Genomic DNA, 27,679 nt, shown 5'->3' on the forward strand with positions numbered 1-27,679 from the left:
AATTTTGGAGAGCCTCCTAACATCTCAAGTGTTGTGCATCCTCAACACAGGTACTCCGACTCATTTCTCTACTGCGACAGGGTCATTCTCAGCCATTGACCTATCTTTCTGCTCTCTAACCCTCACCGACTCTGTTCACTGGGAGGTCATTGACGACCTTCATTCCAGCGATCACTTCCCTATCCGCATCCTATCCCTATATGAGCACCACGACTATGTAGCTGTTTTTACGGATGGGTCGAAACAAGGGGATTCTGTTGGTTGCTCAGTTGTTTTTCCATATCGTGTCCTCAAGGTCCGACTGCCTCAGACTTTTACCGTCTTTGATGCAGAATTGTTTGCGATCTTGCGGGCACTGGAGCACATTAGACATTCTTCCTCTCCTAAATTTCTTGTCTGTTCCGATTCACTCAGTGCCCTTCACTCATTGCAACGTTTGTATCCGGCAGACAAAATTGTCCAGACCATCCAGGATGCCCTCCTCCGACTACAGCGACTGGGGAAGGTTGTAGCTTTCTGCTGGGTTCCGGGGCATGTTGGCATTGCTGGGAATGAAAGGGCAGATCTCGCAGCCAAGGAGGCGTGTCTCGCCCCACAAGTATCTCAGTGTTCTATCCCCTTGCACGCACTCACCTCGCTGTTGAGCTCGCGGGTCATGCGTCGGTGGGAGGATGAGTGGCTCGAAGTGACTGACAATAAGCTCCGTATAGTAAAGCCCACAACACGTGTGTGGTGTACTTCCTTTCAGCCCCATCGACGGGACGAGGTTCTCCTCACTTGGCTTCGAATAGGCCACAGCCCTATGACGCACGGCTTCCTACTCCGGCGAGAGGACCCTCCAATGTGTGGTGCTTGCGGCGTCCACGTCACTGTGCGCCACGTTTTATTGGATTGCGTTTTATTTTCTGACCAGCGGGTCACGGCTGACTTGCCAGCGGACCTGCCATCTCTTTTAGGCAACACTCGGACGAACGTGGTTTAAGTTTTAAAGTTCTGTGCCCTGTCAAATGTTTTTACAAAGATTTTAGGGAGAGGATTTTAATTCGCTCACTGTGTGACAAGCTCGCACATATTTTATGTAAGTGGCCAGCCAATAACAATTTCCTGTGACATTCTTGTTGCTACGTTTCCCCTTTCCTTAGGTTTTACTTTCTTATGTAACATTTTCCTTCTTTTCCTGCTTTCTTTGAGTGTGTGCTTTAGTTTTCTTAGGTCTGCCCACATTCGTTCCTTTTAATGTGCGTCAGGGCGCTGATGACCTCGATGTTGAGTGCCCATAAGCCCCAACACACCACCACCACCACCATCAAGCTTTTGCCCCGGGGTTTGGAAATATGGCAGATCTGGGGCTGCACTATCATACTCTTTATCAGTTTTGACTGAGCAAGGTGGTGCAGTGATTAGCACACTGCACTTGCATTTGGCAGGACAACAGTTCAAACCTGCATGTGGCCATCCTGCTTTCGGTTTTCCATGATTTTCCTGAATCACTTCCGGCAGGTGCCAGATGATTCCTCTGAAACGGCATGGCCAGTTTCTTTCCCCATCTTTCCTTAATCTGGGCTTGAGTCCTATTTCTAATGACCTCATTGTCAATGGGATGTTAAACATTAATCTCCTCCTTTACCAATTTTGCCATACTCCTGGGTGTGCAAGGTTAAGTAAGGCTAAGAAAACGCTTCTCCAAGTTGCACAGGATGTAGATGTGCCTCCAACTGTATGGCACATTGAACCACAGATTTACATTTGCCAAAGCTGCTTTTACTTTTCATAATTGTAGGTTGTATTTTGTTGGTCCCTCAGGCCACCTAACAGTACACCTCAACAGATTAGACAAGCACAGGTCACCCCCCAGTTTACAACTGCTGTCCACCAGTTATTACTGTGTTGTTGAAACATCAATGTATGGATTCTTAGGTTGTTTCACAGTGTCGTAAACTCATCATATGAACATGTCCAAATGTTAGCCCCCAATAGAGCAGCTACAGTAAGGGCACAACATGCTGGCCTCCAAACACTTAACGTTAAAAGTTGGTACCATTTGGAACACTGAGTATCAATTGCTCTGTCTCAAATTGCTGCCAACCTCAGTTGAGACACTGTGATTGCCTTGCAAAGTGTTGTTCTGTTGTCTGTGTGAGCAGATGATTAATTGATTGATAACAGTAATTGTACTTATATTTAGAAGCATTATGTAGTATAAGATGTGATCACAAATGTTTACTAAATGTTTTGAATATCATTTTTCTACTGCTCATTGTATTATATGACCACTGCCTTAATTTAATTTCATATTTCTTGCTAGAAATATGTGCCGGATTTGATGATGACTGTCTCTATAATGGACATTCATGAATTCGTGTTACTTATATTTGAAATTTATAGTACAGCAGTTGATTGACACAAGTCAAATGTAATTCACCAAGAATTCCAGGTTTCCCAGAAGAATCGTCACACTGACAATGTCTTTCTACAGCACAACAATGCATGGTCACATACAAAAACTCCAATTTGTGAAAAACTGATAAGCATACACTAGAAACTTCTTGCACACCAATCTTTCAGTTCAGACTTGTTCACATGTGAAAACCATATTTGGCTCAGTGAAGAAGCTATTAGGAGTGAAATATGTTGTAGACAACACTTTGGTCAAAATACATGCACAATTAGCCCCTGAGGCAGCCAGCTTTTCTTCTGAGAAGGAATAACAAAGCTTCTTATCTGACAGAATAATTTATTTCTGTTGATGTTCTGATATGTGGAAAAATAAGGCACTACATCTGCATTGATATATTTCACCAATTAAGTTGTGTTATAATATTACAGTTTATATTTGAATGACTCTTATAAGTATTGTATAAATCACTTTGGTAAATTGTACTTACAGTGAAGACACTGCAAGTGTAAATGTCCTTTGTGTTGATTTTATAAACGCTGTCTCCAATCCCCTAATTTGTTAATATTACAAGTTGAAATTGATCAGTTTGTGATTTTCATGCAGTCCTACATGATGCGGCAATGTATAGCAGGCATCTAATGCCTGGTGGTACCAAATGGTCGATATCAGGACATGTTAACACATTGTTGTCTGTCAACAAGGAAAGAGCCTCTGAGAATTACTGTTGTGTGTGCAGTATCTCACATACACTACTGGCCATTAAAAATGCTATACCAAGAATAAATGCAGATGATAAACGGGTATTCATTGGACAAATACATTATACTAGATCTGACATGTGATTACATTTTCACGCAATTTGGGTGCATAGATCCTGAGAAATCAGTACCCAGAACAACCACCTCTGGCCATAATAATGGCCTTGATACACCTGGGCATTGAGTCAAACAGAGCTTGGATGGCGTGTACAGGTACAGCTGCCCATGCAGCTTCAACACGTTACCACAGTTCATCAATATTAGTGACTGGAGTATTGTGACGAGCCAGTTGCTCGGCCACCGTTGACCAGACGTTTTCAGTTGGTGAGAGATCTGGACAGTATGCTGGCCATGGCAGCAGTCGAGCATTTTCTGCATCCAGAAAGGCCCGTACAGGACCTGCAACATGCGGACGTGCATTATCCTGCTGAAATGTAGGGTTTCGCAGGGATCGAATCAAGGGTAGAGTCACGGGTCGTAACACATCTGAAATGTAACGACCACTGTTCAAAGTGCCGTCAGTGTGAACAAGATGTGACCGAGACGTGAAACCAATGGCACCCCATACCATCACGCCACGTGATACGCCAGTATGGCAATGACGAATACAAGCTTCCAATGTGCTTTCTTTGCGATGTCGCCAAACACGGATGCACCCATCATGATGCTGTAAACAGAACCTGGATTGATCCGAGAAAATGACGTTTTGCCATTCGTGCACCTAGGTTCGTCATTGAGTACACCATTGCAGGCGCTCCTGTCTGTGATGCAGTGTCAAGGGTAACCGCACTCATGGTCTCCGAGCTGATAGTACATGCTGCTGCAAACATCGTCGCACCGTTCGTGCAGATGGTTGTTGTCTTACAAACGTCCCCATCTGTTGACTCACGGATCGACACGTGGCTGCACGATCCGTTACAGCCATGCGGATAAGATGCCTGTCATCTTGACTGCTAGTGACACGAGGCCGTTGGGATCCAGCACAGTGTTCCTTATTACCCTCGTGAATCCACCGATTCCATATTCTGCTAACAGTCATTGGATCTTGACCAACACGAGCAGCAATGTCACGATACGGTAAACCGCAATTGTGACAGGCTACAATTCGACCTTTATCAAAGTTGGAAACGTGATGATATGCATTTCTCCTCCTTACGTGAGGCACCACAACAACGTTTCACCAGGTAATGCCGGTCAACTGCTGTTTCTGTATGAGAAATCCGTTGGAAACTTTCCTCATGTCAGCATGTTGTAGGAATCGCCACTGGCGCCAACCTTGTGAGAATGCTCTGAAAAGCTGATCATTTGCATGTCACAGCATCTTCTTCCTGTCGGTTAAATTTCGCGTCTGTAGCACGTCATCTTCGTGGTGTAGCAATTTTAATGGCCAGTAGTGTATTAATGACTGACATCACTAATTACAGTTGCCATTAATTCTCGAATCTTCAATTAATGAATATTGGCAGTTGTTCACAAGAGCTCAGGATGAAACCATCTGTACTTGGTTGAGTGACAAATTTTGAGATCTCAAGGGTAAGTTAAGATGTATGTTGACAACCTGTCATTGTAGCTATGGTACAAATGTACTAAAACAAATAAAATGTATGTAATATGCCGCACTGTAGAATGTTCTTGCAGTGAGACAGTGAGTTCCTGAGATCCATCGCCCATGGGCTCTGGCCTGCTGAGGAGCATCGCAGTCCTGTGTCCATGGACAGACCTTGAAAATCCACTGTATTACGCCACACACAAACAGACCCAGCCTGTGGACGATCAGTGAGACTAGATTCACCATCAAAAAAGGTGAGTTTTCACCATTCACCCTGTTTTTATTACAATAATGTTCTTCTCACTGTTGCAATTTCAGAAAGTTAGATCAAATCAATACATTCATGCCTTGTTACAGTAAGAGGAAGCCTTAAGATTCCATCTCACAACCTACGCTGGTATGCAAAACCTAACAATGAAAGTGGCTTTTGCATGACGTGTCACTACCACGAAACACAGGTCGATGAAATGTGGACCGTTCATGGAAAGAACTGCTACAATATGGGTAACTGAAAGAAATATTAATGAAAGGAACAGAAAGGACACTTTGATTCAAAGACAATAACAACACTGAAGTTACTGCAATTTAAGATAGTCTCCGGTACATTACAAAAGGTGGGATATGTTTCTTAAATAAGGTGTTGATCTCCATGGACGGCAACACATGCTCTGGAATGTGCTCCCACAAGCTTGGCAAGGAGTTCTCATTGCCCCACAAATATGACTAATGATGTTTGATGTTCATCAGTGCGTGTGGAATACTGCAATAGTTCTCAATAATGCATCCCACAAATTCTCAATGGATTTTAAGTTGGGAGGGGGGGGGGGGGGGGGGGGGAGAACAGGCAGGACAGTCCATTCATCAATTATCTGAGGGCGAACACACCCCTGGCACAACCAGGAAATCTGGGAAAAATGTAGGAGTTTTTTCATGTAGGAAAAAATGTGGGAAATCCAGGGATTCTAGTAATTTTTCATTGTTTTATTTTTCAGTTAAATTTTAGTAATGTTGGCTGGTGGAAACTGATACTTGAATGAACAATTTTACTTTAGCCCATATTGCAGAATAATACTGCAGCAATAAAACATAAACGAGAGAATAACACCAAGTAAAACTTTTGTTGCAAAGAAAGTGTGCCATGTACAAAAACAAGATGCAGTGCACACTGAAGTGTCTGCAGACAGCAAAATTTGTCAAATGCTTTAGGACAAATACCATGTAATACTTTGTAACAACAAACTGATTTCGATGGGAGTGATGTCACAACCATTTACATTACTAACAGGTCACAAAAGAATAATGGAAGTGGTAGTTTGAGAAGCGTTACTTTCAAAGTAAATTTCCTTTTACACAAGATGAACTATACTGCATGTAAGAATGTACAATTGATTTCTTATATCACCAAGTGTTTGCCACTTAGAAAAATTTCAGGCCCAAAACACTGGCCATCCATTATTTAAAATTTTACTGGTACTTTTGTGTTTGATAGACCTCAAAAGGTGACACATGATAAAAAAAGACCAAGCTTCAAGATCAGTTTTTCATATTTATTTTCGTTCTTTTATAGATTAAAAATTATGCCAAAATGATGGCAAAAATTGTAACTATCCTTTAAAAAAGGTGCAAGATGAGTTCTTAAGCAATTCTACATGTAATTGGCTTTTGCATGGAAAAGTCAAAGTGCTCAATGGAACATGTATTCAGCCAGGTAACTCATAAAATTTTTGCTGCACAGCAGTGAAATTTATAATTGTGCTTGTCAGAAATATTCAGCTGCTGCAATTTAAGTTGTGCTTTAGGCTCCTGCCTAATCACAGCCTAGAAAAAAATAGCAAAAAATTTTTGATGACCAATATTATATTTGAAAGCTTAACTTTTCTTGTAGCTATGCTGTATGTTCATTAACTGAAACCCTTAACTTTTTCTACTTATGTGTTCACACTACTGAACAGTGATGTTGCTGTTGGCTGACTTCATAATGTGTCCTATGTTCTGAATATCTGTTGTCATTGGCTGGTAAGATTTCGTGACACGAGTCATGATTGGCTGACAAAAGCACATCGAATCTCAAAGATTTCTGTGCTTCGGAAGTTACCGTGCTGTATTTGGCGAACTTCTTACTTGTACTTTCGTAATATGAAAATATGCAGTGTACCTGTTGCTGTGAATCAAAGATCTTTCCAGAATGCATTGTTTTTTGCTGGGTTAATTTCCTAAAGTTCTACACCAGTGTAGGAAACCTTTACCATTCAAAGGAATGATAGGTTTTTACAGTTCCAAGGGAAAATATATTGTCACTTGAAACAGAAAAAAATATATTTTCACCCAGGGTGTAGTGTATTCTTACCCAAAAAAAGTATATTTTTAACCGAAAAAATTCAGGAAAAATTTGGGACTTTTTTTCGTTTTCCATGTATATTGCCTGTATCTCCTCGTTCCCAAGAGTTGCTCCCTCATACTGTTCAATGTGGTTGTGCAATACCACCCATAAAAATAAAGTCGGAGCTGAATGCAGCCGTGAAAAGGTGCGAATGTGGAGGGAGTACAATGTCACAAGTATGCCCACGCAACATTATGCCTCCCAGCTTGTAACACCTGGACCAGCAAAACAAACAATGCTGGACGTTCCCTGATATGGCGAGAAGTGGAAACACGATATGCTCCCAGGAACATTGTGCAAATGTGGCATACTATAGCATAGTGAGGTTCAGAAATCTTACTTTCAGTTTTGAATGGTTGCATGTGGTTGTTGTTGTTGTGGTCTTCAGTCCAGAGATTGGTTTGATGCAGCTCTCCATGCTACTCTATCCTGTGCAAGCTTCTTCATCTCCCAGTACCTACTGCAACCTACATCCTTCTGAATCTGTTTAGTGTATTCATCTCCTGGTCTCCCTCTATGATTTTTACCCTCCATGTTACCCTCCAGTACTAAATTCGTGATTCCTTGATGCCTCAGAATATGCCCTACCAACCTATCCCTTCTTCTAGTCAAGTTGTGCCACAAATTTCTCTTCTCTCCAATTCTATTCAATACCTCCTCATTAGTTATCTGATCTACCCATCTAATCTTCAGCAGTCTTCTGAAGCACCACATTTTGAAAGCTTCTATTCTCTTCTTGTCTAAACTATTTATCGTCCACGTTTCACTTCCATACATGGCTACACTCCATACAAATACTTTCAGAAATGACTTCCTGGCACTTAAATCTATACTCGATGTTAACAAATTTCTCTTCTTCAGAAACGCTTTCCTTGCCATTGTCAGTCTACATTTTATATCCTCTCTACTTCGACCATCATGTTATTTTGCTCCCCAAATTGCAAAACGCCTTTACTACTTTAAGTGTCTCATTTCCTAATCTAATTCCCTCAGCATCACCCGACTTCATTCGACTACATTCCATGATCCTCGTTTTGCTTTTGTTTATGTTCATCTTATATCCTCCTTTCAAGAGACTGTAAATTATGTTCAGCTGCTCTTCCAAGTCCTTTGCTCTCTGACAGAATTACAATGTCATCGGTGAACCTCGAAGTTTTTATTTCTTCTCCATGGATTTTAATACCTACTCCGAATTTTTCTTTTGTTTCCTTTACTGCTTGCTCAATATACAGATTGAATAACATCGGGGAGACGCTACAACCCTGTCTCACTCCCTTCCCAATCACTGCTTCCCTTTCGTGCCCCTCGAGTCTTTATAACTGCCATCTGGTTTCTATACAAATCGTAAATAGCCTTTCGCTCCCTGCATTTTACCCCTGCCACCTTCAGAATTTGAAAGAGAGTATTCCAGTCAACATTATCAAAAGCTTTCTCTAAGTCTATAAATGCTATAAAATAGATTTGCCTTTCCTTAACCTGTCTGCTAAGAGAAGTCATAGGGTCAGTATTGCCTCGTGTGTTTCTACATTTCTACGGAATCTTTGTCCATATGCTAGCTATGGGTACACGTAACAAGAATATTCAAAGAACAGTGACTGATGGAATCCAAACTGATCATCCCTGTGGTCAGTTTCTACCAGTTTTTCCATTCGTCTGTAAAGAATTTGTGTTAGTATTTTGCAGTCGTGGCTTATTAAACTGATAGTTCAGTAATTTTCACATCTGTCAACACCTGCTTTCTTTGGGATTGGGATTATTATATTCTTCTTGAAGTCTGAGGGTATTTTGCCTGTCTCATACATCTTGCTCACTAGATGGTAGAGTTTTGTTAGGCCTGGCTCTCCCAAAGCTGTCAGTAGTTCTAATGGAATGTTGTCTACTCCCGGGGCCTTGTTTCGACTTAGGTCTTTCAGTGCTCTGTCAAACTCTTCACGCAGTATCATATCTCCTATTTAATCTTCGTCTACATTCTCTTCCATTTCTATAACATTGTCCTCAAGAACATCGCCCTTGTATAGACCCTCTATATACTCCTTCCACCTTTCTGCTTTCCCTTCTTTGCTTAGAACTGGGCTTCCATCTGAGCTCCTGATATTCATGCAAGTGGTTCTCTTTACTCCAAAGGTCTCTAATTTTCCTGTAAGCAGTATCTATCTTACTCCTAGTGATATGTGCCTCTACATCCTTACATTTGTCCACTAGCCATCCCTGCTTGGCCATTTTGCACTTCCTGTCGATCTCATTTTTGAGACTTTTGTATTCCTTTTTGCCTGCTTCATTTACAGTATTTTTATATTTTCTCCTTTCATCAATTAAATTCAGTATCACTTCTGTTACCCAAGGATTTCTATTAGCCCTCATCTTTTTACCTACTTGATCCTCTGCTACCTTCAGTTTTTCATCTCTCAAAGCTACCCAGTCTTCTTCTACTGTATTTCTTTCCCCCATTCTTGTCAATCGTTCCCTAATGCGCTCCCTGAAGCTCTCTACAACCTCTGGTTCTTTCAGTTTATCCAGGTCCCATCTCCTCAAATTCCCACCTTTTTGCAGTTTCTTCAGTTGTAATCTACAGTTCATAACCAATAGATTGTAGTCAGAGTCCACATCTGCCCCTGGAAATATCTTACAATATAAAACCTGGTTCCTGAATCTCTGTCTTACCATTATATAATCTTCTGAGACCTTCCAGTACCTCCAGGCTTCTTCCATGTATACAACCTTCTTTTATGATTCTTGAACCAAGTGGTTATCACCAGTGAATAAAATGCAGAAATCTAGTTATTTGTGGGGATATTTTTCTACAAGAGATGAAAGTAACAAAATTGCACAGCATGATACTTATAATTAAACATGTTTCCAAATTACTGAGCACCTCAAAAAGACATCTGGAGCAAAGACATCCAACAATGATTGTATTAACCGACAGACAAAGTGCTACAGTAATGTCAAGTATTTTCCCAGTTTCAGTGTACTTCTGTGTACACGGAACCTATTAAATAATTAATAGTATTCTGGAGTCTATTACCTAGTTGTATAACCTATAGCTTTTAATTAATAAATGAGCTGAGAGTATTGGTGACTGTTATACAAATGTCAAATATTTATTCTGTATTTCAAGGCTGATACCAATCACCAGAATCCAAAACAGATGTGACAGATCAGTACATGCATGAAAACAATGAGAACTACATCTATGTCTAACACTGGATATGTGGTTAGAAAAAATACTAATGTGAAAGGAAGCTTAAGCAAATAATAAATTCTTAATGATCAATAAGGAGAAGTGTTGTTCATCACAGTTAAACTCTTTTCTTTCTCCATTTTTGGCCATTTTAAAAACACACTAGAATGTTAAAAAAGCAACATTCCTTATAAATGGCACGTTGTTTGGTAGTAAATTGCTCTTTAAATCAGAGCAATTAACATGAATTTTTTCAACCATTCATTGCAATGGAAATAACATTCTGAATTAGGTTCTTCACTATTTAACAAGACTACATGATAACAACAAAGAAAGCAATTATGATACAGACCCACTCTTTATTAATGTCCACAATGAAAACTGAATTACATCACTTTAACATGAAGTAATAACATATGTTGCTCTTTAAGCCCTTTCATTGCAATTGTAAAATTGCCTGTCATGAAATACTGAAATGCAGTACCAATATAAATGTACAGCATGGTAAGAGAATAATTTCAACCCAGTAGGTACGTCAACTACATACTATCAATTATTCCAGTAACATGGTAAGAAGCCACTATTTACAACAAAATACAGACGATAATAGAAAATATCAAGGAAATGAAACATGACTGAATTGTACATTCGAATAGTGTCTCTGCTGCATTCCTCTTCTTGCTGGTGTTATCTTCCAGAACCCTCAGAAATGGTTCACTCTCCAATAGTTGTGGTAAGACCCTGGTTATTTTTAATACTTTCCATTGGCATTAACTGGATGTGCAACTGTACAAAAGAAAATACACACATAATTTATTTACAAGTCCTGCTTAATTACACTATTAATTTATCTATTTGTTTGACTCAAGACATTGTGTAAGCCTTCCTCTGTTGGCTGAAATTGGAGAGACTGCACACAAAGTGTCTTAAGTGATATTGTTAATGGCATGTAATTATGATGAATATACATATAATATTTTATGGGCTATAAGATGCTACAGACTATAAGATGCACTTTAATTTTTAACTGCTTTTTTAAAACAAGAACATGTTTACCATTTTTACTATAAGATTGCAAAGCCTGAAAACAGTTATTAGTTTACAAAACCGAACTGACCTTCAAACACCCTAGCTTTGGTCATTTTGCATTCAGTCTTCTATTTACACATTTAGTCTTACTATTTTTTTTTTCAATTCCTCTTAAGAAGCCCGACAACTGCGAATGGATTTTTCTGTTGGTGGAGGATCAAAATGACACTCAGTTGCTCTGTTTCCATGTTCTTCTCAGTATACCTTTTATTTTTTCCATTGCAAATCTAGCTACTGACAAAAATATTGTACTGTTACTGACAACACAAATCACTTTCAATTCAAGCTCACTGGCACCGTAAACTGCAATGATGCATGATAAGCTAAACAGTGTTCTGGTTTTGTGATAGTGGAGCAGGAAGGAGTCAGTGTTAGCAAGCTTGTCAACCCCCATAACTCATGTTTGTTGCATTGGTGCACTGCTGTTGTCAGTTGAATCCAATGTTGCCAGAGAGAGATAGTTTCCCACAGCATCGAATATATGGCCATTTTTAACACTAGAAGGAAATTTAAACCAAAAGAAATTCCGGGTTTTTTTCCAGTTAAAAATACACTTTTTCTCGGGTGAAAACACGCTTTTCCCCTGGTGAAATTTCACTTTTTCCTGGGTGAAAATACATTCTTTTCCCTGTTAAGTGACAATACACTTTCCCTCAGACCTGCAAAACTTATCAATCCTTTGAATAATGAAGGTTTCATTACACCAGCATAAAAGTTCCCAACACTTAATCACTTCTTTTATATATACATAAAAACACGTTTTATAAATATCTTTGATGCACAGCAACATTTACACTCATGTACAGCCAATGTCAGCAGATATTCAGGGCGCAGCACACATGATGTAGTTGGGTAGCAACATCACTGTTTAGTAGCGCAAACACATTAATAAGAAAAGTTAATGGTTTAAATTAATATGTATACATTGCAGCAAATATTTCTGGTGAGCAAAATGATAAATTTCACTGATGTCCACTGAACATTTCATGGATTACCTAGCTGAATACACGTTCTGACAAGCATTTACTTTTCTGTAGAAAAGCCACGCACATGTGAAATTGCTCAAGAACTCACTTTGCACATTTTTTGAAGGATAATTATACTTTGTTATTGCACAAGTTCAAATCTGTGAAAGAATTAAAATAAATATGAAGAGCTAACCTTGAAACTCGGTCTTTTTTGCATGTATTACCCTGTATGTACGTCAAACACAAATAGCCCACTAAAATTGTATATAACAGTTTAAACAGCTGGTCTTTTGAACCCGAAATTTTTCTGAGTGGCTGATTCTCAGTGTTAAGTTTTGAATAAGAGTCTAACACTGTGTGGTTTAAGAAATTCCTCGTACATTCTCACATGTAACATAATTCATCTGCATAAAACGAAATTTTAGTTTTAGATAATGTTCCTTAAGCCACCATTTTCAATATTTTCCCATGACCTGTTAGAAAGGAAACACTTCTCACATCATGCTCATCCAGAGCAGTTTATTGTACAGCGGTCTTAGTCATGTTCATCGAAATGAGGCTCACAAGAAAGAGGCATCAGAAGCAGTTTGTTGCTATAAAGTGCTGCATAGTCTTTGACATATTTTGCTGTCAGCAGACGCTTGCATGTACACTGTGTTTTGTTGTTGTAAATGGCACATTTTCTTTGCAACTGAAGCTTTATTTCAGTGTTATTCTCTCATTTATGTTTTATTACTGCAGTATTATTCTGAAGCAGTGGGATCAACTGAAATTCTTTGTTAGAGGATCAGTTCTTACCAGTCAACATTACAAAAATTTAACTGAAAAGTAAAATAATGAAAAATTTCAAAAATTCTAAAAAATACATGCATTTTTCCCAGATGAAAAAGCTCTGCTTTTTTTTCCGGATGCCTGGGGCATATACACCCTATATGCACTTTAGAGCCCATGTTTACTGGACATCTTTTCTTCGTGTCTTAGTCCAAACTATCTTCTCTGAAAATATGGCATGCAAAGAGCTCATAGTAGAAGAGGTCCAATGTCAGAGGTAACAGAACTATTTTCGCTCATGACTTTAAAGGCTCGGTCATGTCTGGACCAGGGTATCTTACCTCAAATTGATACAGTTACCATTTTCCATCATCACAAAATGAACTATCCTTATATTTTTTTTGGTACAATGAAATACAAAGCTTCCAATTTTTCACTCCATCCCCTCCTGATGGAAACATCTGATTTAGTTTACCATCTTTCACCTGTCCCCAGTTGGACATCCAAGTGCTTCGCCAGTTTTCTACCAATTACAGTTTCTTTTTTCCTTTGGCATTTGCGCTGCTGATTTCTTGGACCTACAAGCATCTATGATATCTGTATTCATCTATTACCAACATTATATTCTTTCTAGATGACTCCATCCTTCCCGCAACTTGAGGTTACTACATAGAGCTAAATAGAATTCAACTTGTGTCAACAAAAAAGTAGTTTACACACAGAATAGCAGACAAATGCTCTCTGTGTTGTAAGCACAGAAGTGCTCATTACAGACTTGAACTAGGTTTAAAAAATTCAATATGTTGGTTAAATTTCATATGCTTCCACCATATTATGTAATATGTACCAAAAGCAAAATCATAGCAACCGCTATTGTTCATTATAAACTGTTTTGAATTTTGCGCAATGTCTTACTTCCATGTAAATATCACAATAACTATGACCATTAACAAAATTATGGGTATGCCATCATGAACCTGACATAGAAAACTCTACGTAAAGCAAAAATAAGCTTTTTACCAAACAGTTACTGTAAAATCATTTGAGAAAGATTGCTGGGCATGTGTCTCGATTCTGTCATCACTGACCGGCTCAAAGGTTTCAGACACTGTCGGCCTCCCCTCCCGAACAAACAACTAAACTTGCCCAGCGCTTTGGATGAAAACTGGTCACTGCACATTGGCCAATGTATCCTGCTTGGGCTATAAGAGCTGGTAAAAGTGCACCACCGACAGTAAAGACCATTTCGTCAGCTGGTAAGCTTATGGCCACAGCTTCATTGGGATTCTCAAGGAATAATCATCACAGATTACTTGGAAAAAGGTAAAACCATAACAGGACACTATTACGCTTCATTGTTGGATCATTTTAAACTTGTGTTTGCTGAAAAAAGACCAAGGTTGGCATGCAACAAAGTGCCCTTTCACCAGAATAATGCAACGTGCCACATATCGGCAATAACAATGGCAAAAGAACCATCCTGTTCACCAAACTTAGCCCCAAGTGATTTCTTCCCATTCCCTAACTTGAAACTTTAGCTTCCTGGGAAGAACTTTTCATCAAATGAGAAAGTAATAGTTGCAGTCGATGAGAATTTTGCAGAGTTTAACAGAAGCTATGTTTCTGATGGGATGAAAAAGCTGGAGGATCATTCAACCAAATGTATATCTTCCAAAGGAGACTATGTTGAGAAGTAAGGTGTGTTGTCTACAAAACTACCATTTTTCTGGCTTTTATACCAGACTTATCAAATCATACACACACACACACACACACACACACACACACACACACACACACACACACACACACACACACGCAAACCCCTACATCATGCACAGTGGATGAAGAAGGCCAGCGCTGCATTTTGGCAATTGGACTGTGTTGTGGTGAAGATTGTGTTGGGTGGGATGGGTAGAGGGAGAGACAGGTGGGAGAAATGGAGAGGAATTGGAGGTGTGTGGCTAGCAGCTTGGATGGGGGCAGCTGGTTTGCTGGCTAAAAATGTGGAATGGAGGGAGTCTGATACATGAGCTAGGCATGTGACAAGGCTGTTGAAGCTTGTTATCAGTGAAGTATGCTGAAGGTGACATGGGTATGTTAATTGGGAGGGGTAAAACGATGGTAGAAGGGGAATGGAGGGTGCGTGCAGGGACCTGTATGATTATGGGAGCAGGGGATGTGTTGTTGGATAACTCAACATAGTTCAGAGAAGCTAGTGCTGGAGCGAAGACAACAGATGGCGCTGGATGTGAAGTATTAATTGAAACTGAGCATGTCGTACTCAGCTGCATGTTGTTTCACGAGGTGGTCAACTTTGTTCTTAACCACAGTTTGGTGGTGGCCAATCATCCTGCTCGTTGGTAGTCATACTGACATAAGAAACCATGCAGTGTTTGCAGCACAGCTGGTATATGACAAGGCTGTTTTCACAGGTGGCCTGGCGTCTGGTGGAGTACGATAAATCTGTGACAGGACTAGAGTAGGAGGGGCTGGCTGGATGAATTGGGCAGGTCTTGCATCTTGGTCTATCGTACTCATGGATATGATCCCTGTGGCAAGGGGCTGGGAGTGGGAGTGGTGTAGGGATAGAAATCCAAAAGTATTTACATTTTACCACAACACAACATTAAAATATGTACAGCCATGGGACAACTTTGGCATTAATTAAGGAGTGCTAACCTGCTCCCCTCCTACTGCTGCCTTACCATTTAGACCCTAATCCTATAGAACTGGTCTGGAATCCTGCAAAGAATACAACCCATAGCCATAACAATCAATAATTTTGTTGTCCGACATGAAAAACTAATGACTGATGGTTTTGTTGCTAATAAAGAAACATTGTGTGTCTCATAGCCCAGTGCAAATCTTTTGATGTAAAATAAGTCAATTTTGCTGCCTTTACATTTGAGTAGCTTTTCATTTGGGCTACAAGGTACGGGGGCGTCCTTCCAGACCTATTCACCAGGGTAAAAGCTAAGGTACACACCAGGAATCAATCCTGAGACCTTGGAATTAATAGCCTTAAACACTAACCACTACAGCATGCAGTCAATTTGTTTGTGGTCCTGTGACATAGTATCATAGATTTATAAGTCATTTGTTGCATATGTTTTGAGTGGCAATGTACTGAGAGTATTATATAGAGTACAAATATTAAGTGGTTGTAAGTAATTGTTAATAGTTTTGTGGGAAGTATGGCCCAGGTCCAAACCTGTTTGTATCTTTAAAGAGTTTAAATATTTGTGAAGACTCTGAGGTATTTACCCACCTACTGTATAGGTCTTTGTCATGTGATGACTTAAGCTATTTGCATTATTAAGCTTTGTTGTAGAATTTTGGTGTTGTACTGTATTTCAATTGTAGATCACTTTTATTGACAAGATTTTTGTTTTGTCTTTCAAAAGATTGTGATCAAGTTTACCTTACTAAAGTTTTCTACAATGCTACTTTTTACAAGCCCACATTCTTGAATGTTTCGTTTTGTTGTCAAACCTAGAATGTGCAGTCCTCTTTGCAGTGTCTATTCTACTTGTTTTTTTATTGTTCAAAGGACGATTATACTTTGAATCTTCATCTGATTTTCATAAATGATATTCCACTGTTCTGCAGACAAGCTAATTCCACTGTCAGTTTACAAGCATTTATTCCCTGTTTTCTTTCAAGGTGTCACTATGAGATACAAATAACTGTGCTTTTTAATTCTTATGTCCACTGAACTGACTGTTTCCCTTCAGTCTCCCTTCATAAAACGTTTCTGACCTGTGTCCAGTATATCAACAAGCACTCTTTCCCTTCCCTCACCTTCACCACCATAATTTTCATCCGAAACTGCAATACTCCTTATCACACCTTGATCCTTCTGTTTCAAAATTTCCATTGTCTTGAGGTGACTCTGTTGTAGTTCTTATGCAGACAACAACTTCCTAAAACTACTGGCCAGTGTTTTCTGAATTTTGCGATTGCTGAAATTCATCACAGAGATGCACTCTGCAACCCTATTTCTGTTTTAAATTTAAAACGAGTACTGTACTAACAGTCCGAACTAACCCTTGTTTTTTGTCATATAAAAGTTCAGATCCTTTCATATACAAATTTGGTGTTGCTATGTGCTTGGTGTTTACCTTGCGGTAAGACAGCATTATCTTACTCTGTTTCTGCACATACTTAGTGTTATACCACTGGTACACGCCACCAGCTGTGCTTCAAAAAATGTTTTGCTTTAGCAAGCATACGTGTGCTGTGCCGAGTGCTGAAAGTGCCACCTCCCCCTCACCCCTCTCGCCCTTCCTCCTCCCTTGACCTCCTAGAGAGAAGTGCCATTAAAGTTTGTTGATGTCACACACGCGTATCTCTCCTTTCTGCCAGACAAGCCACGTGCTCTTCTCCCATCAGTTGGAAGGTAGTTTGTAAACAAACAGTGCATGCACTTCTGTCACGCAGAACCACATTCTAGCTTTGAATCTTTTCGTATTTTATGAACTGATTATAAACTCACTGCATTTCTTCCCTTCTTTTATGTGAAGTCTTATGAACATAACACACATTTTAATTATTTTTTCTAGAGTATTGCCTCTGTGTTTCCCCATGCCTCTAACTTTGTTTTAAAAGCTTATGTTATGCCAATGAAGCTCCCCAGATAATGTGACAACCATAAACTCTTAGAACAGCTGACAGGACACATATTTTTCTTGAACTTTGGCATTTTAGAGGAAAAAATAAGGTTGTAACTGATCCTCAATTTCAACTGACATGTTATAGTCTTGTCCTCTAATTTCTAGTTGTAATTTTAGTTACGGGGAACAGTTTTTTAATAATCATTCTACCATGTTTGCACAACATTGTGGTTGAGTGACCCTATTGGGTACAACATTAAATCTGTGTGTATCCTGAGCAGTAGCTCTTGTACTTTCGCGGAGTGTTTTCATATTTTATCATATTAGATAATTTGAATTAGTAATTTTGCATCTAGTTTCCTGCAAATTGGATCAAGAATGGTACCATGATTATGATGAGATAATGAGCAATATTCTTATGTAATATAATGGATATTAATGATTTACCACAACTCTCAAGTACTTTTGCCTTATGTTATTTTTGTATAATTGTGATGTAATAAGGTGACACATGTCGATGATTTTATTTTGTGGTTCTGGTAATTAGATAAGAATTTAAAGGAGTACATGTTTTCTACAATTAATGAGTGTAAGTCGAAAATGTATTGTGACTATAAGCCCTTACACTAGTTGCATTCAACCTACAAATATTTAAGATCGTACCAGACCTCCATTTTGCAACTAGACAATATTGTGTGATGAGAAATATTGATTATAGCTACCCATTTTGAGATCTATATTATCTGTTGGACAAATCAGTAACCATTCAAACCACAACATGGTCACATTTCAACCTTGATAATTTTTATTTGCCTCAGTTTTAACTAACTAATTTACAGATAAAACTCAGTGATAAATGTAAGCACTATTATCCCATGAGGTAATTTAAAATGGTTTTTAAATGAATAAATATATCATTTCTTTTGCTTTTCTGAAATTTTCACTACTATTTGTCTGCATTGGCCATTTCCAATGATGTGTCCAAGTTGAGGTAGGGATAGCTCATCAGATGCTCTGGCTTCTTTATACTACAATTTTTCCAGTTGAAACTACTGAGTAATTTTGACCTGGGTGTGATATTTCACTGTCTTTCTCTCTTGCTGTGTTTTTGTAAGTACTCCAGTGTGCCATGTTTCAAAGGACTATTGCTCTATGAAGCAATTCAAGATATTTTAACGCGAGGAGATAGCATTTTGGTGTTAGAAATTAATTGGTTTTGATGTGTAGCCTTTGCTGTCCCCTGATTTCATTCGTACTCCCAGTATTTTGTTGGTACAAGCAAAGGTTTTTACTTCTCTATTTTAACACAGGGAGTATAGATAAGGTTTGGGTTATATGTGTTTTATGGTTACTCATCTATTCAGCTTGCTAACTGCATTATCCATTTTACTGAAATGTGTTAATATTTTGTAGCCTGTGCAACTTTGTGCAACAACTACCCGCAAAAACAGTCAGACGATCTAGCAAGATTTTACTTATGTTATTAATCTTTTTCAAATTTACTTGATTCAGTTCTCACCCAAGTCAGGTGTAAATGATTGCAATGGGTTGACTTATTATGGTTTTACCCAAATACTTTGATTATCATAGAATTAAGTGTTCTGTCATGTTGTAATTCATTTTATATTTTGGTATTAGTTCCACTAAATAGCAGTGAGATTAATATTTGCCAAACACTACAAACAATGCCTGTAAACCGTTAAAACATCAATGCTGATTCAGTTCAGCCATTGTCTACTTCCTATGACTGCTACAGTAAAGTAATAATAGATTTTTCCCTCAAACTAACAGAAACCATATTAGTAAATTCCTGTTTTGTGAAGCTTTCTGGCATAATTTTAACTTCATTTATTTTAAGATCTGATTATCTTGATTAATGGTGATTTCAATTATTACAGGAGCTATTGTTTTTCTGCACAAAACTTGAATACTTAATATTTTACTATACTTATCTGATGGAATCTCACAAACTCAATTAAATGTAAGTCCACTCCCACTTACACTAAATGAAAAAAATTATAACAGGTCCCTCCCATTACTTTAAGGCCCCTACTATGGCAAACTGTCTTTCCAGGAAGTGACTGACCTCCTTTTGTAAACAATGTGAGTCACCATCCCTATGGAATGGGGAAGAAATGTACAGGGAGGCAGCCAGTCAAGAAATATTTTAGGGAATTGATTTAAAAAAATTATTCCAAGGGCCCAGTCAAATTTTTGCATATTTTCTCTCAGAGCAACTTCTGCTGTGCCTATGTGACACAAGTTGCCTTCCATTCAGAACTGAGGCAATTCTGTCCAGCTGGAGCTGCTGACAAGACGCCTTCAGCCCTCTGCTGAAACTGCTAGCAAATTCACGCCATCGGTTTTAGCCAATAGCGAGTGTGGGATACAAGTCACGTGTATGGACTCTGGAGGATTCTGCAGTGCAAAACTTCCAGACCTCGAGCAGAACAGATGTCTTTCTGGCTCTGCACTCCATGACCGGCCACTAACATAAGTTAACATCAACCGTCTCCCCTTCAGTTGTCCATTATAATTAGTTGTTCGGCCTCTTAGACTGGCCTAAACCTGGTAACTTCGAACCCTAGGCACGCCCTTTGTATACCATACACTGAAATATGTTCTCTTTATTTTACCTAATTTCCTGTTCTGTCATTTAATGGCAGCCCTGGATGCCCACTCACAAGTCTTGACTGCTCAACCTACTGTACATTGTTGTTGTAAGCAGAATCTAGCAACCTTCTTCCCTCTCCCTGCCCATGTACATAATACCTTTTGTGTCTTAGAAGCTCAGGTGAGCTAGTAAATATGCAACCTAACAGTGGCAATGACCTAAAGACTCTAGTTTCTGAACAACTTTATTAATTCTGGTGACTAATACAAACTATTTTGTGTGCGCTGTTCCTTTTTTGTTCTTGTCACTCTATAGTATGCCTCAGTGAAGTTCAACAAGTACTGTTACTCTAATGGTTGGACAAGTTCTCTTCTGGATGTGTCTGTGATGGAAGAGATGCACATCTTTCACCTGTAACTGTAATTTGTCAAACCGCAACTGGCCATCAGCAACATTAATGTGCAAATAAAGTGTTATAAGCCACTTTTAAAATTCATTTCTTCTCTAGCCCCTTCAGAACTTAAGCTCAAGTAATGAACTGTTCACTGCCACTTTCAGTTTTGCCAGACTTCAACTGATTTTCTAATGTAAATTTAGTTTGTATATGTGGACGTTCATAATCTCCTTTACATCACCATTTAAGTGAAAGCTTACATGCAGAATATAAAACTCATCTGCTCTGATAGTAACTTTGTTATACTTAGCTATTTCGTACTGCGGTTTCAGTTCACTTATAAGTAGTTATGAAGGTAGAGATTTCTGACTGTCACATACAATTTTTCTGTAAATATATTTTTCTATTTGTTTTTCAATATCTTATCAAATATCGATCTTACACCATGAAAATTAGTAGTCATAATTTTAAATTATATGATCAGAAATGAACTCTACATTAGATACAATAATTTTCATTCTTGAATGTTGCCTGCAAGCAAAGTATCTTTCTCCACTTAAACAAAATAGAAATTGAAACTGGCCAATAATTTCAGTAACAAAAGCTTCGTTAATACTAATGTGGACTATTTACTGTTCTGAAAGGTTCTGGGTGTTTTAAAAAGGACTCTACAACATTGAAAATCCATATAAATTAATTCGTAGTACCTTCAGAGGTAATTGTAGTGTCAATTTGTAGGGAAATATGTCAAGTTTTGCCTTGCATAGTTCGCTGGTGACGAATCACACTGTAAGGAGGGCTAGCAACAGTTGCATTAAAGATGGCTGCTTTCACTGGACCCGAGCATGTTAGCTGTGTGTTTTGATTTGAAGAATCAAAGTCAGCGACAACAGTTCAGCGTAATTTCCATACCAAGTATGCTACAGATCCTCCTAGTAGGCATTCAGTTTATGAGTGGCATAAATGTTTTGTAGAAACAGGGTGCTTGGTAAAACATGGGAAATCATCAGGTCATCCAAGCACATCTGACGACATTGTCGAGTGAGTGAGACAACATTTTGTCAACAGCCCTCTGAAATTGACTCGGCATGCATCTCCCGGACAGCAAATCCCACATATGACTGTTTGGCTTGTGTTGAGAAACCGTTTGCATTTGAAAGTGTTCAGATTGACAATCATACAAGCAATAAAAGGCACTGATAAAACAGCTAGCAAGAACTCCTGTGCAGATATGGTAAGTCGATTACATGAAAATGAACATTTCTTGGACAAAATCATCTTTTCTGATGAGTCAACTTTTCACTTAAGTGGCGAGGTTAACACACATAACTGTAAGATTTGGGGCAGTGAAAATCCACATCAAACATTGCAATATGTTCATTATAGCCCTAAACTGATTTTTTGCATTGAGCAAGAATAAAATGTACGGCTACTTTTTTTCTGTGAGAGAACCATCAAGAATATAGTGTACCTGGACAGGTTACAAAAATTTTTGATACCATAGATCTACGAGGATGACCACAAACAAAATGTTTACTTCATGCAAGATTGTGCACCACCCCACTACCTGGCTGATGACTGAAATTTTCTCAGTGACCACTTTCCAGGTCAATTGATTGGCCATGATGTACCAACTGCATGGCTCCCACGTTCCCCAGACCTGACACCACTCAATTTTTTTATTTATTTTTATTATTGTTATTATTTTTTTATGGGGGTTCATCAACGATATTGTGTTTGTATCTCCTGTGTTGGCTTCTCTACCTGAACTTAAAGCAAGAATTTACATCACCACTGAGCAAGTTACATCTGTGATGCTACAACAAGTTTGGGAAGAAACTGACTTCCAGGATAACCAACGGAAGCCACGTACAACATGTTTAGTTTAAGGTAAAAAAACTTGATGTGTTTCCCTGCAAAATAACACTAAACCCAGCTCTATATCTTCTTTCAATAAATTTATATGAATTTTTAAATTTGTAAAGTCTGTTTTGAAACACCCTGTATATTAATTCTTTAGTACCAAACGCTTCAGAACTGTATTAGCATATTTAGCATTTGGTTCATGTTGACCCCACAATTGACCAGTTTTTCAATGAAAGTCTTTGAACCACTTGAAAAAGATACATTTTTTTATATTTTACATTTGAAAAAGATATGCAGTATTTGGGAAAATACGTGTGCTGAATTGTAAGATTAGAATAAACAGCTGACCTGAACTGAAATTACTAATTCTTCGGATACAGTTAATATGCAACACCCAGGATCTCCTTTTATACAATAACACACAGCAGGAGAAGAGAACCAACAGTCGTGATGTAGTGGTAGCACCAGTTCCCATCATATCGCCAAACTTAAGCACTGTCAGGCTTCGCTAGCACTTGGATAGATGATCGTCTAGGTCTGCCGAGTGCTGTTGAAAGCAGGATGCACTCAGCTCTTATGAGGCCAATTGAACAGCTATTTGACTGAGAAGTGGTGGCAGAAGTCATGAAAACTGACAATGGCAGAGACAACGGTGTGCTAACCACATGCCCCTCCATATCCACATCCAATGACACCTACCTGTTGGCTGATATGACACAGCAGGTGTGCAGTACCATTAAGTCTTACAAGGGCTGTTTGGACGGAGTTAAGTTTTTTTAGAATAGGAGAAGAAACCAAGACCCTAATCCACCTTGAAAAGATAAGTACCAAACCTTACTGAAATGAAATGAAACCTACCTTTAACTTAGGAAACAATTGCTACGAAATGAGCACTATGTGGTGATTCTATTATGAAGAAATAATTCAAAGAATTATTGTGGAACATTTAAGGGTGTGTTCTTTATATTGCATAGCATCAACTTCCATTAAATCCTTTCAGTACAGCAAGATATGAGGCTTCAAGATATGAAAAAACTGAGTGCAACTTCATAATACAGGCAAGGGGTACATCACAGTGGAAAATGTCAACAGCTCTTTCCTGCATAGGACATCACTATAATTTTGGTTCTGTTTTTTGTTAAATAAGTAAAGCATCAAAGATCTGGACTCTAGCTGCAACAAGCATATTAATATGCTCCATACTCACACACTGCCCAGCAAAATGGTATTTTCCCTTCAAGAAACACTGATTATTGTGACATAAGCTCAGCGGCACATTTGGTTCTATTACATGTACAAGCACAGTTCTTTGGGTTTCTGTTCTTATCATGTACTTCATCTGAAAGAGAAAGCGTTTTGTTGCTTTAAAAACCAGTTAACTGTTTAAAAATGAATATAAAATGTGTAAAGTACCAGAAAACAAACTATTAACATGCAATTTATCTAACAAACAGTATTTTAACCATGAAAACAATCAATTATTGATAAAATTATTTAATTGGATAGCAGTGGTAGAACACACGCATAAAAGACTGTTGTGACAGGCAAGCTTACAGAGCCAGTGGCTCCTTCTCCAGGCAGAAGGGTTGAAGGGGAAGGAAGAAGGCTGAAAGAAAAGGACTGGAAAAGTCTAAGAAAAGGCAAGTCTCCCCTGATCCGTGGTTCTGGGTGACTTTCCAAAATCTACCCCTTTTCCTAGACCTCTCCAGTCCTTTTCCTTCACCCTTCTTCCTTCGCTTTCAACCTTTCTGCCTGAAGGAGGAGCCAGTGGCTCCAAAAGCTTACCAATCACAATAGTCTTTTAAAGGTGTGTGTGTGTGTGTGTGTGTGTAGATTTTTTATCTATCCAATTAAACAAACATATCTAAAGACAAATATGCTATAACTTGCCAAACGAAAGCGTTCGTATGTTGATAGAGACAATAAACACACACACACACACAAATTTCAAGCTTTCACAGCCCAAGGTTGCTTCATCAGGAAAGAGGGAAGGAGAGGGAAAGACGAAAGGATATGGGTTTTAAGGGAGAGGGTAAGGAGTCATTCCAATCACAGGAGTGGAAAGACTTACCTTAGGGGGAAAAAAGGACAGGTATACACTCGCGCGCACACACACACACACACACACACACACACACACACACATATCCAACCAAACAGTATTTTAAGTTATAAACTGCTGTCAGAACTGACAGTCAGAGTCCTACATTATTATTTGATAAAATGTAAACCCAGCTTGAATGGAAACTAACTTGGTCAGGATAGAGTGGCCAGTGTGCAACGACCAATATTCATTCAAAATGCTGGGTGAGTTCATTTGTTTGTTTGGAAGGGAAGGCTGACATTGTATGCCTCCTTTCCAAAGGTTAACAGTGTGCAGCGCTAACAGAATTGAGGCACATGCCTTTCTCAAACAATTTTACAAAAAAATTATTTGGTAAGAAATTTTCATTTTTGCATTACTTATAGCTTAATATGTCAGCTTTATGATGACGTGCCGATAATTTCATTAATGATCATAGTTATTGTAATGTTTGCATTTAAGTAAGATACTGCACAAAATTCGAAAAAGTTTGCAATGAAAAGTAGCAGTCACTATGATTTTGCATTTGGTGCATATTTGGGAAAAAAAATTTGTAACACCAAGAACAAACTGTGTGACATAAACGAAAGTTGGTAGGCATGTTTCTACATCTGAATAATGATTTTTATACAAATTTTGTACCAGTCACATAGAGTGGCGCTAGTAGCACTACAATGAGAATATAAATCAGGCTTGCTTTAAATACACACAGCAACAGTAGTGAGCATCGAGACTGGATGTTGCTGGCGTTAGACAAGAATGCCTTTACGGTGACAAAAGATGACATTATCAACACCTCACTGAATTTGAATGAGGACATGTAACAAGACTACGAGAAGCTGAATGTTCCTTCTGCAATACTGCAGAAAGAGTTGGCAGGACTGCAGCCACTGTACACAATTGCTGGCAGCAGTGGTCACTAGAATGTACAGCCACGAGAAGACTGGACTGTGGAATGCCAACCTGGCACTACTTAGAGAGAAGACCACTGTGGCTCTGGCACATTGTATTGCATCAGTAGCAGCAATTTGAGCTGAACTCAGCAACACAACAAATTATTACAAATCAGTTACTTCAAGGACAGCTTTGAACCAGTCGCCCTGTAGTGAGCATTCCATTGGCCCCATACCACTGCCACTTGTGATTTCAGTGAGAGCTCATTAGAGGGCAGGGTGGAAGTCTGTTATCTTTTCTGATGAAAGCTGATTCTGCCTCAGTATCAGTGATGGTCGTGTGTTGGTTAGGAGGAGGCCAGTTGAGGGCCTGCAACTAACCTGCCTGCAAGCTCGACACACTGGATCTATTTCTGGAGTTATATTCTCAGGAGTGATTTTGTATGAAAATAGGAGCACTCTTGTAGTTATCCCATGCACCCTGACTGCAAATCTGTACGTAAAATAATAATAATAATAATAATAATAATAATAATAATAATAATGATATCCAAACAAATTCAGATAATATCACATCACAGCCAATACAGATTAAGTGTGGAATATACCAAGGAGACTCATTAAGTCCTTTCTGGTTCTGCCTTGCTCTGAACCCACTATCCAACATGCTAAATAATACAAATTATGGATATAATATTACTGGAACATACCCACACAAAATCACACATTTGCTATACATGGATGATCTAAAAGTACTGGCAGCAACCAATCAACAACTCAACCAATTACTAAAGTTAACAGAAGTATTCAGCAATGATATAAATATGGCTTTTGGAACAGACAAATGTAAGAAAAATAGCATAGTCAAGGGAAAACACACAAAACAAGAAGATTACATATTGAATAACCACAGTGACTCCATAGAAGCGATGGAAAAAACAGATGCCTATAAATATCTAGGATACAGACAAAAAATAGGAATAGATAATACAAATATTAAAGAAGAACTGAAAGAAAAATATAGACAAAGACCAACAAAAATACTGAAAACAGAATTGACAGCAAGAAACAAGACAAAAGCTATAAATACTTATGCTATACCAATATTGACCTACTCATTTGGAGTAGTGAAATGGAGTAACACAGACCTAGAAGCACTCAATACACTTACACGCTCACAATGCCACAAATATAGAATACATCACATACATTCAGCAACAGAAAGATTCACATTAAGCAGAAAGGAAGGAGGAAGGGGATTCATCGACATAAAAAACCTACATTATGGACAGGTAGACAATTTAAGAAAATTCTTTCTAGAACGAGCAGAAACTAGCAAAATACACAAAGCAATCACTCATATAAATACATCGGCTACACCACTGCAATTTCATAACCACTTCTACAACCCTTTAGATCACATAACATCAACAGATATAAAGAAAGTAAATTGGAAAAAGAAAACACTACATGGCAAGCACCCGTATCATCTAACACAGCCACACATCGATCAAGATGCATCCAACACATGGCTAAGAAAAGGCAATATATACAGTGAGATGGAAGGATTCATGATTGCAATACAGGATCAAACAATAAACACCAGATATTACAGCAAGCATATTATTAAAGATCCCAATACCACAACAGATAAATGCAGACTTTGCAAACAACAAATAGAAACAGTAGATCACATCACAAGTGGATGTACAATACTAGCAAATACAGAATACCCCAAAAGACATGACAATGTAGCAAAAATAATACATCAACAACTTGCCATAAAACATAAACTAATAAAACAACACGTTCCCACATACAAGTATGCACCACAAAATGTACTGGAGAATGATGAATAAAAATTATACTGGAACAGAACCATTATAACAGATAAAACAACACCACATAACAAACCTGACATCATACTCACCAATAAAAAGAAGAAATTAACACAACTAATCGAAATATCCATACCCAATACAACAAATATACAGAAGAAAACAGGAGAAAAAATTGAAAAATACGTCCAACTGGCTGAGGAAGTCAAGGACATGTGGCATCAGGATAAAGTTGACGTTATACCGATTATACTATCAACTACAGGAGTCATACCACACAA

The 27,679-nt window shown here is 38.5% G+C and overlaps 1 protein-coding gene across 1 annotated transcript in view; it reads right to left on the reverse strand.

Annotated features, from left to right (window-relative positions):
- Positions 1–10,806: 10,806 nt before the first annotated feature.
- LOC126428422 (uncharacterized) overlaps positions 10,807–27,679 on the reverse strand; it is a 48,776-nt gene continuing 31,903 nt past the window's right edge. The window contains exons 5-6 of the mRNA XM_050090349.1: positions 23,792–23,923; positions 10,807–11,052 (exon numbers count right to left, since the gene is read on the reverse strand). Coding sequence (XP_049946306.1) covers positions 10,981–11,052; positions 23,792–23,923 — 204 coding nt within the window. The 3' untranslated portion in view covers positions 10,807–10,980. The remainder of the gene's footprint in view (positions 11,053–23,791; positions 23,924–27,679) is intronic.

This window comes from Schistocerca serialis, chromosome 12 (genome assembly GCF_023864345.2).
Source record: "Schistocerca serialis cubense isolate TAMUIC-IGC-003099 chromosome 12, iqSchSeri2.2, whole genome shotgun sequence".
Lineage (NCBI taxonomy): Eukaryota > Metazoa > Arthropoda > Insecta > Orthoptera > Acrididae > Schistocerca > Schistocerca serialis.